The sequence below is a fragment of the Diabrotica undecimpunctata genome, chromosome 6 (genome assembly GCF_040954645.1).
Source record: "Diabrotica undecimpunctata isolate CICGRU chromosome 6, icDiaUnde3, whole genome shotgun sequence".
In the NCBI taxonomy this organism is placed as follows: Eukaryota; Metazoa; Arthropoda; class Insecta; order Coleoptera; family Chrysomelidae; genus Diabrotica; species Diabrotica undecimpunctata.
The window spans coordinates 97,841,407-97,857,214 of record NC_092808.1 but is presented as its reverse complement, the minus strand read 5'-3'; the positions used below and the strand labels follow the sequence as shown (position 1 = coordinate 97,857,214).

The following is a 15,808-nucleotide window of genomic DNA, read 5'->3' as shown; positions in this document are numbered from 1 at the left end:
AAGCTCTTTGTCTATCATTTAGTGCAAGCTGTTTGTCTATGTCTTTTAAGTTTCTGATAACTTTTTTATTTTTTAAATGGGACTCGTATTTTTTGAGCAATCTTTCTTTTTCAGCCATATTAAAAATAGAACAAACGGTACACTACCCCTTTTTTGGTTTAAAAAAACCCAATATTGAACAGTTTATTAAAATTATCTCTATACTAGCATAACGTTGCAACTGTAGTGATGTTATTTTGTTCACAATACTTGTTGTACAATCGGTACATTTTCTGGATATTTATCCCTTCTTTAAGGTAATCTTTTTCGTATTCTTACGCGTATAATGGGAAGGTATTACAAAAAACTAATTTATGTAATTCAAGTTTCCGAAACGTGAAAGAACATAGTTTTGCAAACACGTTGTTCTTCACTGCGAATTTAGAAGTAATATTTTCGAGAGTAATTTCTTCGAGACTGTTGTTCTGCACTAACAGTTACTTGTTTTTTGGCAACCTGTCTCACATGATGAGCAATAAAATCCCACTTTGTCGTATGATCTATTAACTTCCAAAATTCATGAAAGAAAGTATAAGTTCTCCAGCTATTTTGATATTGCATTTTAGTCTACATGTGTTTGCGCATGGTACACATATCTACCTTCCTTTAATTTTAACCCTTCAGTAGTCGCTAGGAATTTTTAAAAATTAGTAGTCGGGCGCGGTCGAAACGACCGTTTGGTCTTTTACTTCTTAGTTTGTGTTAATAAAAGTATTTGGAACCAGTTTAAGTAAAACACGATTTTATTAAGGTTTAATAAGTAGAGTAACATATTACAAAATATTATAAAAAGTAAACTAATGTTAAAAACACTGGACAGAACATTAAAAAAACTATTTTCTACTTCGATAAAAAAAAAAGGAAACTTTTAGTTAATCCGAATAAGTTCAGTTTGGCACTCTTTGCATACTGCACGTATATCTTCTCTGCATAAAAACTTTTTACATTTACAGGAGGAAACAGTCGTTTTCCGGTTCTTTTTACGGTCGCAAAAGTAGCATCTACCATGTACTCCTTCATTCGTTGGAGTGCCGTCTGTGTTAGGAATATTACATATGGCCTTAATACGTAACTTCAGATCTCTATTTAAATTGTCTACTGTTGCTCGGACCCGTAGATGTTCATCTATAAGAGAAAATGCTAAATGCTTCAAAAATTTTCTTCTAAGCATTTTATTATCAGCAAGGTTGTTACTTGCATGAATCACTAGCGAATTAATGCCTGCGATATTTAGTATTGTGTTAAAAATTACCATAGGCCAACGCCTTGTTTTTCGCGAAACATCATAAGAGGAGCATTGCTGATCAACGACGTCAACCCCGTCTTTTGTTTTGTTATAAAACGTCAGAATTTCTGGTTTATAACGTTCAAATGTTTCTCTATCTATAGCGTCGTCATCATGTAGACTTGAAACAAGCAATACAACTTTTTTCTTTTTGAGGATATACGACACTAAGGTACATGTATCGCTAAAGGCGAACAGACTTGATTTTAGAGGACGAGATCCTTAAAGTAATTCAGGGGGCAGTTCTCTTTTCTTCTTTCTAATGGTCCCAGAATTCTTTATTGGCGCACACATTCTTTTGACAACTTTCTCTTTCGGGGAATTGTCTACAGTAAATGGGCCATCTGGTTGACGAACCACATCAACCTCCACATTTATGGTATAATACATTTCAGCATCACATAAACTAAAAATTTTGGGCCCATACTTTGAGGGTTTGCTTGGAATATATTGTATCCAAGGGCAATTCCCTAAAAATCCAGGAAGCATTTTATCGCATGTTAAATTTTGCGAAGTTATATCCCGATTTACAGTTTTCTACGAATTTGTCAAAAAATACTCGGATGGCGGCCATCTTATCCAATCTCCTACGTTCTGCACGATCGACCTTATCATCAAATCTAATGCATCTTAGAAGAAACCGAAATCGGGATAAGGACATTACTAGTCTAAATATTTCGATACCTTCGCCATTAGTTTGCCAGATATCTTCTGTATTCAGGTGATGGGCTTTATATGTACCTGTCAAATATAAAAGGCCTATAAGAGCGCGAATTTCAGATGGGTTTGTAAGCTTTGCATCCCTCTCCCTAAAGAAATTGCTTGCTATACTTTCAATGTATTTATTAGTGGATTCTACAATTATGTAAATCATATCATCATCAATGAAATAACTCCATATTTCATAAATGTCTTTTAACTTTTTCGTAAATCTATTGGGCCCAGGTGATTGTTTTACTAAATTAGGCTTGCTTATACGTACCCTTTTGTTTTTTCTTTGACGCTTTCTCCACACTTTACCATCGTTTCCCCTAAAACACTTTCTTCTTGTACATTATTCAGTAAAACTTCTCCTATTTCCTCTAAATCCTGTTCTTGTTCGCTTTCCGAATCTTCCGAACTCTCTTCAATAACTTCCGGATTTACTTCATTCTCGACATCGTCGTCGTCATATTCTATATCAAGCGGTTCTTCTTCCATGAGGGCTTGAAGTCTCCTTTGTTCCTTCTCATAGTCCATTCTAAAAATAAATCCAAACAAGTTATATATAAAAGTTTGCTGTAGCTTAAAATTTAAAAAAATTAATATTTGATTCTCAATAATAGAACAAAGAAAATTATGAAATATCGTAATAGTAATTTGCTGCGGAGTAATTTAAAATTTGATGACTAATTACATAGTAAAAGAAAGAGAGGTATAGTTCGTCCCAAACCCTTCTTTCAGTGCGTCATAGATTATCGAATTCTCGCTAAACACATTAAGCTAGAAGTGACAGAAAAAAACGTGAGTCTGTGATTATTGTACATAGAACTTAGAAAATTATTTATCGTAAAGCTAATTCTACTTACGGATGTATAATTGGTTGGAGTTTAGAATACGCTAAATAGATATCCAATCAATATATCGAGAAAGAACAAAGACTAAAATTAAAATTATTAAATTATTTTCAATTAGAAAAAGGGAGGTTACAATCCTGCAACTGTCAAATTTTATCTAAAATGTCATGCAATAATTCTCGACATTCTTAAAATCCTATATGACGTCAAAATTAGTGACGCACTGAAAGAAGGGTTTGGGACAGACTTGTATATTCAAAAGATTACTAAACAATAAGACAAAAGTATAATAGTATGTTATTTAAGAAAATTAGCGTTTATACATACCTTAAGGTGATAAGAAACACAATAAAACTTTTTAGATGACTAGACGCGCGGGGAAATTATGACCTTTGCGCTGTAACTCCTAATAAACAAACCAACCGCTACTCTGATTTAGTACTGAGGCTCCTTGTATCGAATGAGTAAGCTACTGAAGGCCATGGTTGCCAAATGTAATTTTTTTGCCGAAATATTAGCAATTTTTAATACGTGCGGTCTTTTTGACCATGTAGCGACTAGTTAACGGTTAATACCTTTTCGATTTTCATATTCAAGATCCAGATTTAGCCTAGTTATAGAGTTTTTATTCACCCACTCACTAACGTTTCTAATTCTTTTCCTACTTACTCTACATTGCCTTTGCTTCTTCTCTGTCTATTTGTGGTTGCGTCAGTTATATTGTTATTAGGTTTAATTATTACTTGACATATGTTTTCCTCTTCTGTCTGAATGTAATCTAGGGCAGTATCAGAGTCTGCATGAAATGGTTCCTCATTGCTTTTTTTCTCAATTATTTCATTTTTATTCTCATTGACTTCATTATCTTCTAGTCTTACTGAAGTTTAACACAAAAGAGGTAAATACATAATATTTTTTCATCCAGAATTTAAACCAACCTGTAGAATATTCAGGATTAATATCAGTCTCGTGGTCACTATGATCCTCATTCGTCTTTTTCTATTTGCTTTCTTCTACAATACTTACAGTAATATATTTACCTTAAAAAAATAAGTAGGTTTTTAGTTTATTGTTATTATTTTAAATAAAGAAATATCCGTTATAGTGTTTTCATACTCTCTCTCAGCTACTTCCAGTATTAACTCACTTCTGGAACACATTATGGCAGTTATAACAAATTGATTGATGGATTCGACCGTTACTTGATGAAAATTCATTTTATGTAACAATAAAACACTGAAAACTTTGTTTTCAAAACTTCCACAAATTTTTATTTTAAATTATTATCACTACAGCTGTTTCGGCTGATTGCCTTTCTCAAGTGATCTGTTTTTGGCATGGGTTTACACTTTATAGTCTCTAATGAAATAAGTTGAGGAGGGGAGAACTGTTTGTCTCAAGCTGGTCATTCAGAATTATATCTGTGTTTTTTAATTTGTTGATTTCCATAGATTCTAACAAAGATAGCTTAAGGCCTTTATTTTGAATATGTAGAATTTTAAATTCGTCATCAAAAGAATGATTATGATCTAGAAGGTGAAGTGCGTATGTAGAATCTGTTTTTCTATTATTGAAAGCCCTTTTATGTTCTGCTATTCGTTTATTAAAATTTCTACCTGTTTGACCAATGTAAATTTTTGGGCAGTCGCCACATTTAAGTTTGTACACACCACTGTGTAAGTGTTTTTTATGTTGGCTCTTATTGTTTTTAATATATTTGCCTAGGTTATTATTTGTTCTGAAAGCTGGTGTTATTCCTTTCTTTTTTATGTGTTTGGCTATTTTTGTTGATATTTTGCCTGTATATGTAATCGAGCAGAAGGTACTGGGTTTTTTCTCTGGTGGTGGAAATACTAAGTTCAGGGCTTTCTTGTGTAGTTTTTGATTTAACATTGTATTAATTGTTTGTTCGTTGTATCCATTGTTTACTGCTATTTGTTTAATGATATTTAATTCTGTCTCAAAATTGTATTTTGACATAGGAATTGCTGTTAATCTATGTAACATACTATGATAGGCTGCCAGTTTATGTTGTGTGGGATGGGATGATGAATTGTGAATAGTCGTGTCAGTATGGGTAGGTTTATGAAATATGGAGAAGTCATGTTTGTTTTTAAGTCTGGTAATTTTTAAATCTAAAAAATTTATGGATTGATTTTGTTCTGTTTCTATTGTAAATTCAATATGACTATGAAGAGAATTAATATAAGATAGAAATTGGTCGAGTTGCCTGTTAGTTCCTGTGAAACATACCAGTACGTCGTCTACGTATCTCCACCAATATAAAAACTGTTTGAATATGGGATGTTTTGAAATCTTTGTCTCTAGATGATCCATAAAAATAGCTGATAGCAATGGGCTTAGAGGATTGCCCATTATAAGTCCTGCACTGTTATTTGTATATAATTCATTATTAAATTCAAAGTAGTCCTGGTTTATGCAACATCTGAAATTTTACATCTTCTTGAAGTTTGCATAAACCAGGACTACTTTGAATTTAATAATGAATTATATACAAATAACAGTGCAGGACTTATAATGGGCAATCCTCTAAGCCCATTGCTATCAGATATTTTTATGGATCATCTAGAGACAAAGATTTCAAAACATCCCATATTCAAACAGTTTTTATATTGGTGGAGATACGTAGACGACGTACTGGTATGTTTCACAGGAACTAACAGGCAACTCGACCAATTTCTATCTTATATTAATTCTCTTCATAGTCATATTGAATTTACAATAGAAACAGAACAAAATCAATCCATAAATTTTTTAGATTTAAAAATTACCAGACTTAAAAACAAACATGACTTCTCCATATTTCATAAACCTACCCATACTGACACGACTATTCACAATTCATCATCCCATCCCACACAACATAAACTGGCAGCCTATCATAGTATGTTACATAGATTAACAGCAATTCCTATGTCAAAATACAATTTTGAGACAGAATTAAATATCATTAAACAAATAGCAGTAAACAATGGATACAACGAACAAACAATTAATAAAATGTTAAATCAAAAACTACACAAGAAAGCCCTGAACTTAGTATTTCCACCACCAGAGAAAAAACCCAGTACCTTCTGCTCGATTACATATACAGGCAAAATATCAACAAAAATAGCCAAACACATAAAAAAGAAAGGAATAACACCAGCTTTCAGAACAAATAATAACCTAGGCAAATATATTAAAAACAATAAGAGCCAACATAAAAAACACTTACACAGTGGTGTGTACAAACTTAAATGTGGCGACTGCCCAAAAACTTACATTGGTCAAACAGGTAGAAATTTTAATAAACGAATAGCAGAACATAAAAGGGCTTTCAATAATAGAAAAACAGATTCTACATACGCACTTCACCTTCTAGATCATAATCATTCTTTTGATGACGAATTTAAAATTCTACACATTCAAAATAAAGGCCTTAAGCTATCTTTGTTAGAATCTATGGAAATCAACAAATTAAAAAACACAGATATAATTCTGAATGACCAGCTTGAGACAAACAGTTCTCCCCTCCTCAACTTATTTCATTAGAGACTATAAAGTGTAAACCCATGCCAAAAACAGATCACTTGAGAAAGGCAATCAGCCGAAACAGCTGTAGTGATAATAATTTAAAATAAAAATTTGTGGAAGTTTTGAAAACAAAGTTTTCAGTGTTTTATTGTTACAGTTATAACAAAACTAAACTTTTAAAGATAACCTCAAACTATCGCCAAATGCTGTAGTAACTTATGTTACGATACCTAATGCTATCGCCTTATATAACAACGAAGACTATTGCAACTCAAGATGCGATGATTTTCTACGGTTGTTTTGCATAAATCGGAGATCAAAGGCGTTAAAGTAATATATTATCGGTTCCATAACTATATTTACTGAGATACGATTCTTTCCTGGCGAAGAGATCATAATGTTTTATTGTTTTGCGCTCGTAACTCAAAAAGTAAAAAATTTGAGTTACTACAGTCTTCGTTGGACCAGTCGTAATAATTGTTGCATTATTTACTATTAAGCTACATCCCTAACGTATGCCTTGCTGTTTATAATATCGGCCATATATTATTTGTTCCCCACGGTTTTTTTTTATTATATAATATATCCTGTCCATTCGAAGTCTAGTTTATACTGTTTATTAAAATGTCATTGTATGTGTAATGCCTGTGTAAAATATTCTTTATTAAATCATTATACAATTAATTTCTGGCTGTGTAGGTATGTTTTTTTTATTATCTCATGGAAACACTGTTTTGAATTTAATTTAATTTTAAACTTGATTTCCTAAGCTCTTTTTCTCTGTTGTTTGTTGGTATTTCGTTTTATTTAAAATTAATTCGGTCTTTAATTTGATAACTTTAAGGTACGGTTACGTAAGGTAATCGGACTTTACAGAAGTCCAATTGCAAAACAAGTATTTCAGTTAATTGTATAAAAATGTTTTATATTACAAAAGTTAGACAACAAAACGTAAAACCGAAATCCCCCCAAATATTAATATTGCGGAAGTGAATTAAAACATTAAAAAATTTTGTAATTTTGTAAATTAATAAAAACATTTTGTGTAGCCTACTTTTCAGGACCATTTCCTTGAGAATAGCTATTACATATAATACACGTTTCATGTATATTTTTGAAAGGATATACAAAAATATTTTTGTGTTCGATTTTTGTTGTAAGACACAAATACTATAGTAGTACAATATCTTACTGTAGGATCACTACATTCATAACTTGTTTGTTAAACTCACAGTTTTATATACATTTAAAATTAGGAGAACATATTGATAATATGTTGCTAGTCAAAAAGTGGTATAAAGTTATATGAATATGTAGATTCAATACAGAACAACAATTTTGTTTAACATTGGAAACCCTACAGGAAGGTATTTATAGCCTGTATTTACGTCATTTTAGTTTAGATTACATGCTAAAATTTCACAAAGAAAAACAATGTTGTCAACATTAATCTTATCTTCCCTGTTTTGTCAGTAAATTGATTTAACATTAATGTTTATTACTTACCTGAGGAATACAAAATGCTAAACTCACAGCCCATGCGGCGTATACCATTACTTTCGATCTCCTGGAGGTCCACGAACAATACGTCAGAGGATAACAAATAGCTTGATGCCTGTCAAGAGCCGTAGCCATTAACACGTACGAACTGAGATAGGGACCCAAAGTCTGACCGTATTTCACAATTTTGCACATTAGATAACCTCCTTTGAATCTGTAAGTGACTTCCCAACCGAGTTGAGGAAGGTCGCTGAGGAATGCGGTTATGAGGTCGGCGATGCTCAGGTGCAGAATGAAGAAGTACATTCGGGATAACTTTTTTCGTCCAGCGTATCTGCAATAAATATGGCCGTTATTCTACATATTCACACCAAGTAAAAATATATTTTATTAGTGTCATAATACCTATTGTAAATATTTAAATAGTTGTGTATTAAGAAATAAAAATATTTGAATAAAATTATAAAATATAAAAGTGTTTTTTTTTTAATCAATATATTTTATTTCGGTTAGCCTGAAAAGTTATTGTTATCAATAATTATTAACAATAATATATATTGTTTTATCCTTAACAAACTCAGTTCTGAATAGATGGACACAATATTTCAGCGATCACCTCAATTTAAATTATGTTTAAGCATGTTCTAAAGCTATTTTCTTGTGGCACTTAAAGTAATTACTATTTTATTGGGAATAAGCCACAATTTATTAATGTTTGTATTTTGAGAACGATTTCCGAAGTCGAAATTGAAGCGTCAATAAACTTAGTTTAATCTTCAATTGTGGCTTAATTCCATTAAAATAGTAAATCATAATTATGTTTAAGCAGGCGACCATATAGAAAATCTACTACTAGAAAAGCAACTACTTTACAATGACAAAAAGTGACGAAATCTGGTCTGAAATATATAAGTAACGTTATGATTTACTTTTTGTAGAAATATATAAACTAATAGTACTTATACGTATAAAGACCATGATCGACAGGCGAGTAAAACTGCGGTTTTGGGGCTCGTCGGTAAAGCTCGTCAGTGTCTCATTGCAATACCGCGGTTTTATATACCTACGAGCCTGGCAGCTCTGTACTGTACTGTTCAACGAGCACGTCGAGTTCATTCGAACACTGGGCCTCTAACAATAAAAGAGTTAGAATCATTTATAGCTGTAATATATGTACGATGGGCCATTAGTGCCAAACGTATGGATTTAGATGGGATGTGGGGCAATGCTTTTGTAAAAGCGGCAATGTCACGTAACAAATTTCGAGAAATAAAAAAAAATTGGTACAATTTCTTTGCAAATTCACAGAGCAGCTACGTTCCAGGATCCTAAATATATCACTGCCGACCCGCAACTGTTTCCATCGAAATATAGGTGTAGGTTTACTCAATTTATTGGCCCAAAACCGGATACATATGGTCAAAAATTCTGGATGGCCGTTGAAGTGAAAAGATCAGTTTTGAATCATGGATATGCGTACTCTCAGCCACGACTTTTTATTAGAATTTATATATTGTTTACGAGAATGTGTTTGTTTATGGAAATGTACATCGCCAGAATACAAAAACAAAACAACTCGACTTAACGCATATGTTAAACTTTTAAATACCCAACGTCTAGGACGTCTCCGCTTTTTTTTTTGTAATTTCGTAGTATGCTATAGCGAGGTAACATAAAACTTCACTTTCAGTTGAACACGACATGTTAGCTGTGGACGGTTGACAATGACTGTTTTGCTCGCTAGTCGATCAGCACTAACGAGCCGCGAGTAAAACCGTCGTTCTTAAAACCGCGGTATTATGGCTCGCTCGTCGATCACCCACTTAACACAACGAATTGATACCAGAAGAGTGGCTAAGTGGAATAATATGCCTGCTGCACACAACAGATAATGAACTTTATAAATGAATTGCAAGAACAATAAAGGCATTACTCTGTTATTATTTAAGACAAGGTACTTTTGTAAGACTTAAACTCTTTACAAAAGGTATTGCTGGAAAATACCAATGTGGATTCACTGCCAAAAAGTCAGGAAGTAATTAGGATGACCTTTCTTAAATTTCTGTTGCTCCTGATGGTATAATTTATGAGATCGAAACATTGTGTATTGCATCAGGTGGTAAAAGAGTGTATCAAAACGTGTTCAAAAATATTTCCGGGCCTACACCATATGCCAAACGCCCTGTTGATAAAACATATAATAGTGCTTGGCGACTTCTTATCGATGAAAAAATTTTAAAACTTATCACCGACTGTACTGTTCAACGAGCACGTCGAATTCGAATGAACTGGGCCTCTAACAATAAAAGAGTTACAATCATTTATAGCTGTAATATATGTACGAGGGGCCATTAGTGCCAAACGTATGGATTTAAATGGCATGTGGGGCAATGCTTTTGTAAAAGCGGCAATGTCACGTGACAAATTTCCAGAAATAATTTAATATTTAAAATTCGATGTCAGGTCTACACCATCGCAGATACTAAAAGACGACAAGTTTGCATTGGTATCGGAAATTTGGTACAATTTCTTTGCAAATTCACAGAGAAGCTATGTTCCAGGATCCTAAATATATCACTGCCGACCCGCAACTGTTTCCATCGAAATATAGGTGTAGGTTTACTCAATTTATTGGCCCAAAACCGGATACATATGGTCAAAAATTCTGGATGGCCGTGGATAAAGACACAAAACACATTTTCAATGCTTTTCCATATTTAGGGAAAGACAAAGCGATACGCATCAAGTGCTACATATGGTCCATCTTGCTTTATGGCATGGAAACGTGGACTTTGAAAAAAACATCTACCAACAAACTTGAAGCATTTGAAATGTGGTCATTGAGAAGAAATATTGCGCATACCTTGGGTGGATAGAGTTCGAAACGATGACGTCCTTAAGAGAGCCGTCGTGGAAAGAGAACTCTTTGAATTAATTAAAAAACGCAAGATTGGTTACCTTGGGCACATATTGAGAGGAGCAAAATATGAAATACCACAGTTAATCCTACAAGGGAAGATCGAAGGTAGGAGAGGAGCCGGCCGCAAACAATTATCCTGGTTAAGGAATATTAAAGAATGGACAGGAATACACAATACAGGCGAGCTGTGTCACGCCGCCAAGAACAGAATTCTAGTAATGAGATAGTCGCCTACGCACTTTGGTGTATGGCATGTTAAGAAGAAGAAGAAAGCGATACCAAATAAAGAGCGCCTCGGTTATTTTATGGTAAAAAAGTTGATGCAACCATATTTAAAAAAAAAATTTAGAAATGTTATGTGTGACAATTTCCTCACGCACTCTTACTAGCTGAATTTTGAAAAACGAATATTACTAGTGTCCTTGGTACTATGAATAAAGCTCGACGTGAAATCCCGTCATGTGTGACGTACGCGAAAGAAAATTTGTACAGTACAATACTTCTAAAGACAGGTGATATCTCAATAACTGTTTATCGGGCCAAAAGCAATAAAAATGTGGTCATGCTCAGTACAATGCACTCAAATGTACAACCTGCACCTACTAAACAAAAGAAACAGAAAACTAGTGAATTTTGTAATGAGACAAAATATAGTGTTGGTGTAGTGGATCAAATGGCACGCAAGTTTTCAGTGAAGGCATTGTCTAGGCATTGGCCGCTTCACACGTTTTGCTATTTACTGGACACAGCTGGAATAGAAGCATGGAACTTATATAAATCCTTGAATAAATCGCAAAATAAGTTGCAGAAATTATATTCTGAAGCTAGGAGAAGAACTCTTAGAAAAATACGCAGGGACTAGAGCTGTTGTTAAACGAACCGCCATCACAGATGAAATCGATGAAACTCAAAAAAATCGAACACGTTGTGAAATCAAATCAAAGTGCTCTGAAAACAAATCATTTGCAAAATGGCAAACAATAGTATATGTAAAACAATAGTATAAAATAATGTTAAACAATAGTATATAAAAAATGCACTTACACGCAATATTTAGTAATGTTTTATATTAGTTTTTCACTTTGTTTCTTACCATTATTTATTAAAAAATTAATATATGATATTTTTAAAGTTTCCTTCTGCATTTTCAACATAGATCTGGCAGAATATAGGACTGCCTATATAATAGGCTATAATATAAAAGCCAGTTTTTATTAAGAAATATGTTATTTTCGTCAACATTGGCTCCACAACACTACCGGTGCCTTGATCTGTTCAACTAGTCCTTTTCATTAATTTCTGTTATTCTGTGATTTCCTAATTTTTATTTTTTGTTAGCTACATTTTACGAAGTTTGTAAGTTCTTAATTACGTAGTATTTTTTATGTTTAAGTTTGGAAGAATTTTATTGTTTTTTTTTATTAAAAGTACAAACAATTATTATTCTGATTTTTTACTTCTTTCTTGTCTTATTGTTATAAGCTTTGTCCATAAAATTTGTACAATTTTTAGTGACAATAAAACATATTACTTATTTACTTACTTATTTATTTGTATTGCTATAAGGGCTGAATAATAACCAAAAAATTAGTTTTAGAGCATTATAATAAGTATACTCTAGAGATGGGATTGCAATAAATCTTAATTCCTATGGTCAACAAAACAATGTCGTTATCTGTATAATAATTTTAATTGCTTGATGTTGATCCCGCCTAATATTGCGCGTCAAATAAATATAAACATTTTCACTTAGATTCGTGAAAAAGTTATGCGGGGAAGAGAATTATTATATCACTCTATGATGGATCGCCAAAGCGTTTGGTTTTATTGTTTAGTCTGGATTTTTTATTGTAATTAATTCGGTATTGTTTGTTCGTTGTTCGTTTTTGTTATGAAAAATGTGTAGTATAGTAGCAGTGTGAAGCTTAAGTGAAGGTTAAGATTTTGATTCGGAAGAAATAGCGTGCGGCGTGTAGTTCTTCAAGGTCGGCAATTTTTTTTTGTGGAAAAGTGAATTTGAGCTCAATATGCGTAATGGCAGTCTTTGTTGAGTTAATCATGGTCGTCCCAGACTATTTACAGTTTGTGTGGGACAGTGTTTTTAATACAAATCCAATCCCAAAAACTTTTTAAAGGAAATATCAGCCACAATTAATATTTTTCTAAGTAAAAATAAACATTTTTCATTAATAAAAAAATTTGTCTGTCATGTCAAACTAACAAAAATTATAAATAAATAAAATTATAAGTTCTATGCATTAGCTAATTGTGTGTTGGTGTGCTACTGGTGCCAATATTTTTGTACGACATTAGCTTACAGGTCATTATCTTTGTATAATCTATACAAGTTATAAATGCCGTACGAATATGTTCAATATGACCCTCCTCCCTATCCTTGAGTGGTAAGTTTACCTCACCAATGTAGTCACGTGTATCGATAAAAATTGACGGTTAAAAATTTCTAAAGTTGATATTACATATTGTAGTATTAATTTATTTCTTATTTATACTAGGTCAAATGATCCCTTAACAACGTCCTATGGGCTTGTAGTACATCCTAATAGATATGAATTACTCTAAATTATAGTGGAATCACAGGGCAGAAGATCAGTAGGAAGACGCCATAACTCATGGCTAAAAGATCTAAGGAAATGGTTTGACCGTTCATCTGTATAATTCCTGGAACGCCAAGCTTTAAAAAAAAATCATCGCAATAAGAAGAAAAAGAAGGGCCTTGTGTCTAGAGTTACAGACGAAATGGAAATGGCGAAAAGACATTATCTGGAAGGCGGACCAACGTAAAAGAGGAAGCTGAATATCTTCAGTCTTCGAAGACAACCAATCTAACAGAACAAAATCTTGAATTCAAATTACCTAGTGCTCCTGGTAAAATGTTAAGGCGTCAGGCTGGTTTCCTGTCAGTTACGAACACATAATCTACCAAAAAGCCTAAATATTACCTCGGAGTCTCGGAAGGATAAAATTGAAATTAACTTAGGCTACAAAAAGACTATGAACTCTGGCTGGAATTTATAAAATTACCAAATTAGTTATGGATATACTTAGTCGACTTAACTGAAACGAAAAAGAAAGGAACTGGTAAGAGAAAATAAATAATTACGAACATATATTTAGTGGCATTCCAAAATGCGAAAGAGGAATAAAAAAGGAGTATCAGTCTTAGTACACAAAAAAAAACAAAAATATAATATTTCCGACTTTGAAGCAATGGCCGGGAATATGTTTGAGTAAATATGAAAATAAATCAAATAAATGTTAGGATACTTGATATTTACGCAGACAGTAATGATAAACCATATAAAAAGAAATATGAATCCTTTGAAAAGATTAAAGAAGAAATTATAAGAATTGGAAATACAATTGGTAATATGGAATAGAATTCGTGATTATGAAAGAATAGCAGAGGGTGGCGAAAACTAAATAACAACGTGATAGATCCCTACAAGCATATTACAATGAATAATAATGGTGATAGATTCACTTAAATTTGTAAAAACCACCAACTAAAAATAACAGAAACAGTTTTTTAAACATAGAGGTACCTACATACAAAACTTACAGTAATTAGGATAAGGTGGGACAAGTGCGTACCCGGGGTAAGTGCGTTTGGACTAAATAAAAATATTTGTAACGTGAAGTTGGGTATGAAACCGATTTCAAATTTAGCGCCAAGTATTAAAAGAAACAGCTACACACATAAGTGGCAACGTCGTTGAATTCGCGACATAGTAGCACACGTTTTTGTTGGTAGTAACGTTGGAGGTCTTGTTAATCTCGTACCGCTTACTAGATTTTAATTTTTATTGAATATTTTCGGTTAGTATTGCAGAAATTTGAATTGTTTTGATTATTCATGTTTTTCGCTATAGTTTGCTAATAATTAACAGGTGCGAACTTGCCACAGAGATTTATCACATGGGGCAAGTGCATTTTGTGTGTAGGGGCAAGTGCGTCCTTACCTTAATGCTCTTGCCCCGGCATAAAATCTGAATACAATTTTTTAATTCTTAGGTAGAGATGGTCCGAAATTACCGAGAGAGGTTCGCAATATTTAGCAGAAGCCCTCAACAATGCCTTAACGGATATAAGAAATCAGAATTTTACTGTCAAGGGAGCATCGCACACATACAATATTCCTGTGACAACATTACGGGGTCGCTTGAGTGGAAGAAGAGGCGCGAAGGGATCAGGACAAGGTCGATCTACCGACATCCATTGGCAGAAGAAAGTTGATTGGCAGAAGGTATTCGCACGATGGAGCAATGATGATTCGGTTTGTCCCGTAAAGAAGTTTTAGAATTAACCCAACAGTTCGTCCGATCAAACAACTTAAAAACTCAATTTAAAGATGGTTGACCAGGTGAAGACTGGTTCTTAAATTTTAAAAGAAGACATCGGCTGTCAATAAAGAAACCGGAAATAGCTGAGTTTGTAAGGAAAAAAGCAATGAATCCTTTTGTCGTTAAAGATTACTTCAAGTCATTGAACGAAACCATTCAATCTTTGGGACTTGCTGACAAACCTGAGAGAATCTACAATATAGATGAAACAGGATTTTCAAGTGACCACTCTAAAACAAAAGTTGTTGGGAAGCAAGGAGCACCATGCACAAGAACCATTAGTGGACCGGAAATGGAGAACACTACAGTGGTGATGGCAGCAAGCGCTAGTGGCGAAAAAATTCCTCCGTTAATCGTTTTTAAAGGCAAAAATATCTGGGATGAATGGATGGCCAACGAACATAATGCCTTCCCTGGTACTGCTTAGGCCGGTACTAAAAATGGCTGGATTGAAGCTATTGTATTTCGCAACTATTTTGAGCGTACTTTTGTAAAAAAACATTGGTCCTGATCGGCCTATACTAGTTACCTACGACGGACATTTAACCAACCTCACGGCAGATTTGGTCAATTACGCAAGATTGGAAGGAATCATTATCCTCAAATTACC

General features: G+C 33.3%; 1 protein-coding gene across 1 annotated transcript in view; it reads right to left on the bottom strand.

The window, feature by feature from the left end:
• The window catches only part of LOC140443612 (annetocin receptor-like), a 720,544-nt gene extending 712,297 nt beyond the window's left edge, over window positions 1–8,247 (bottom strand). Inside the window, exon 1 of the mRNA XM_072534964.1 lies at window positions 7,924–8,247. Within this exon, the coding sequence (XP_072391065.1) occupies window positions 7,924–8,223 (300 nt within the window). The 5' untranslated portion in view covers window positions 8,224–8,247. The remainder of the gene's footprint in view (window positions 1–7,923) is intronic.
• Window positions 8,248–15,808: the final 7,561 nt, after the last annotated feature.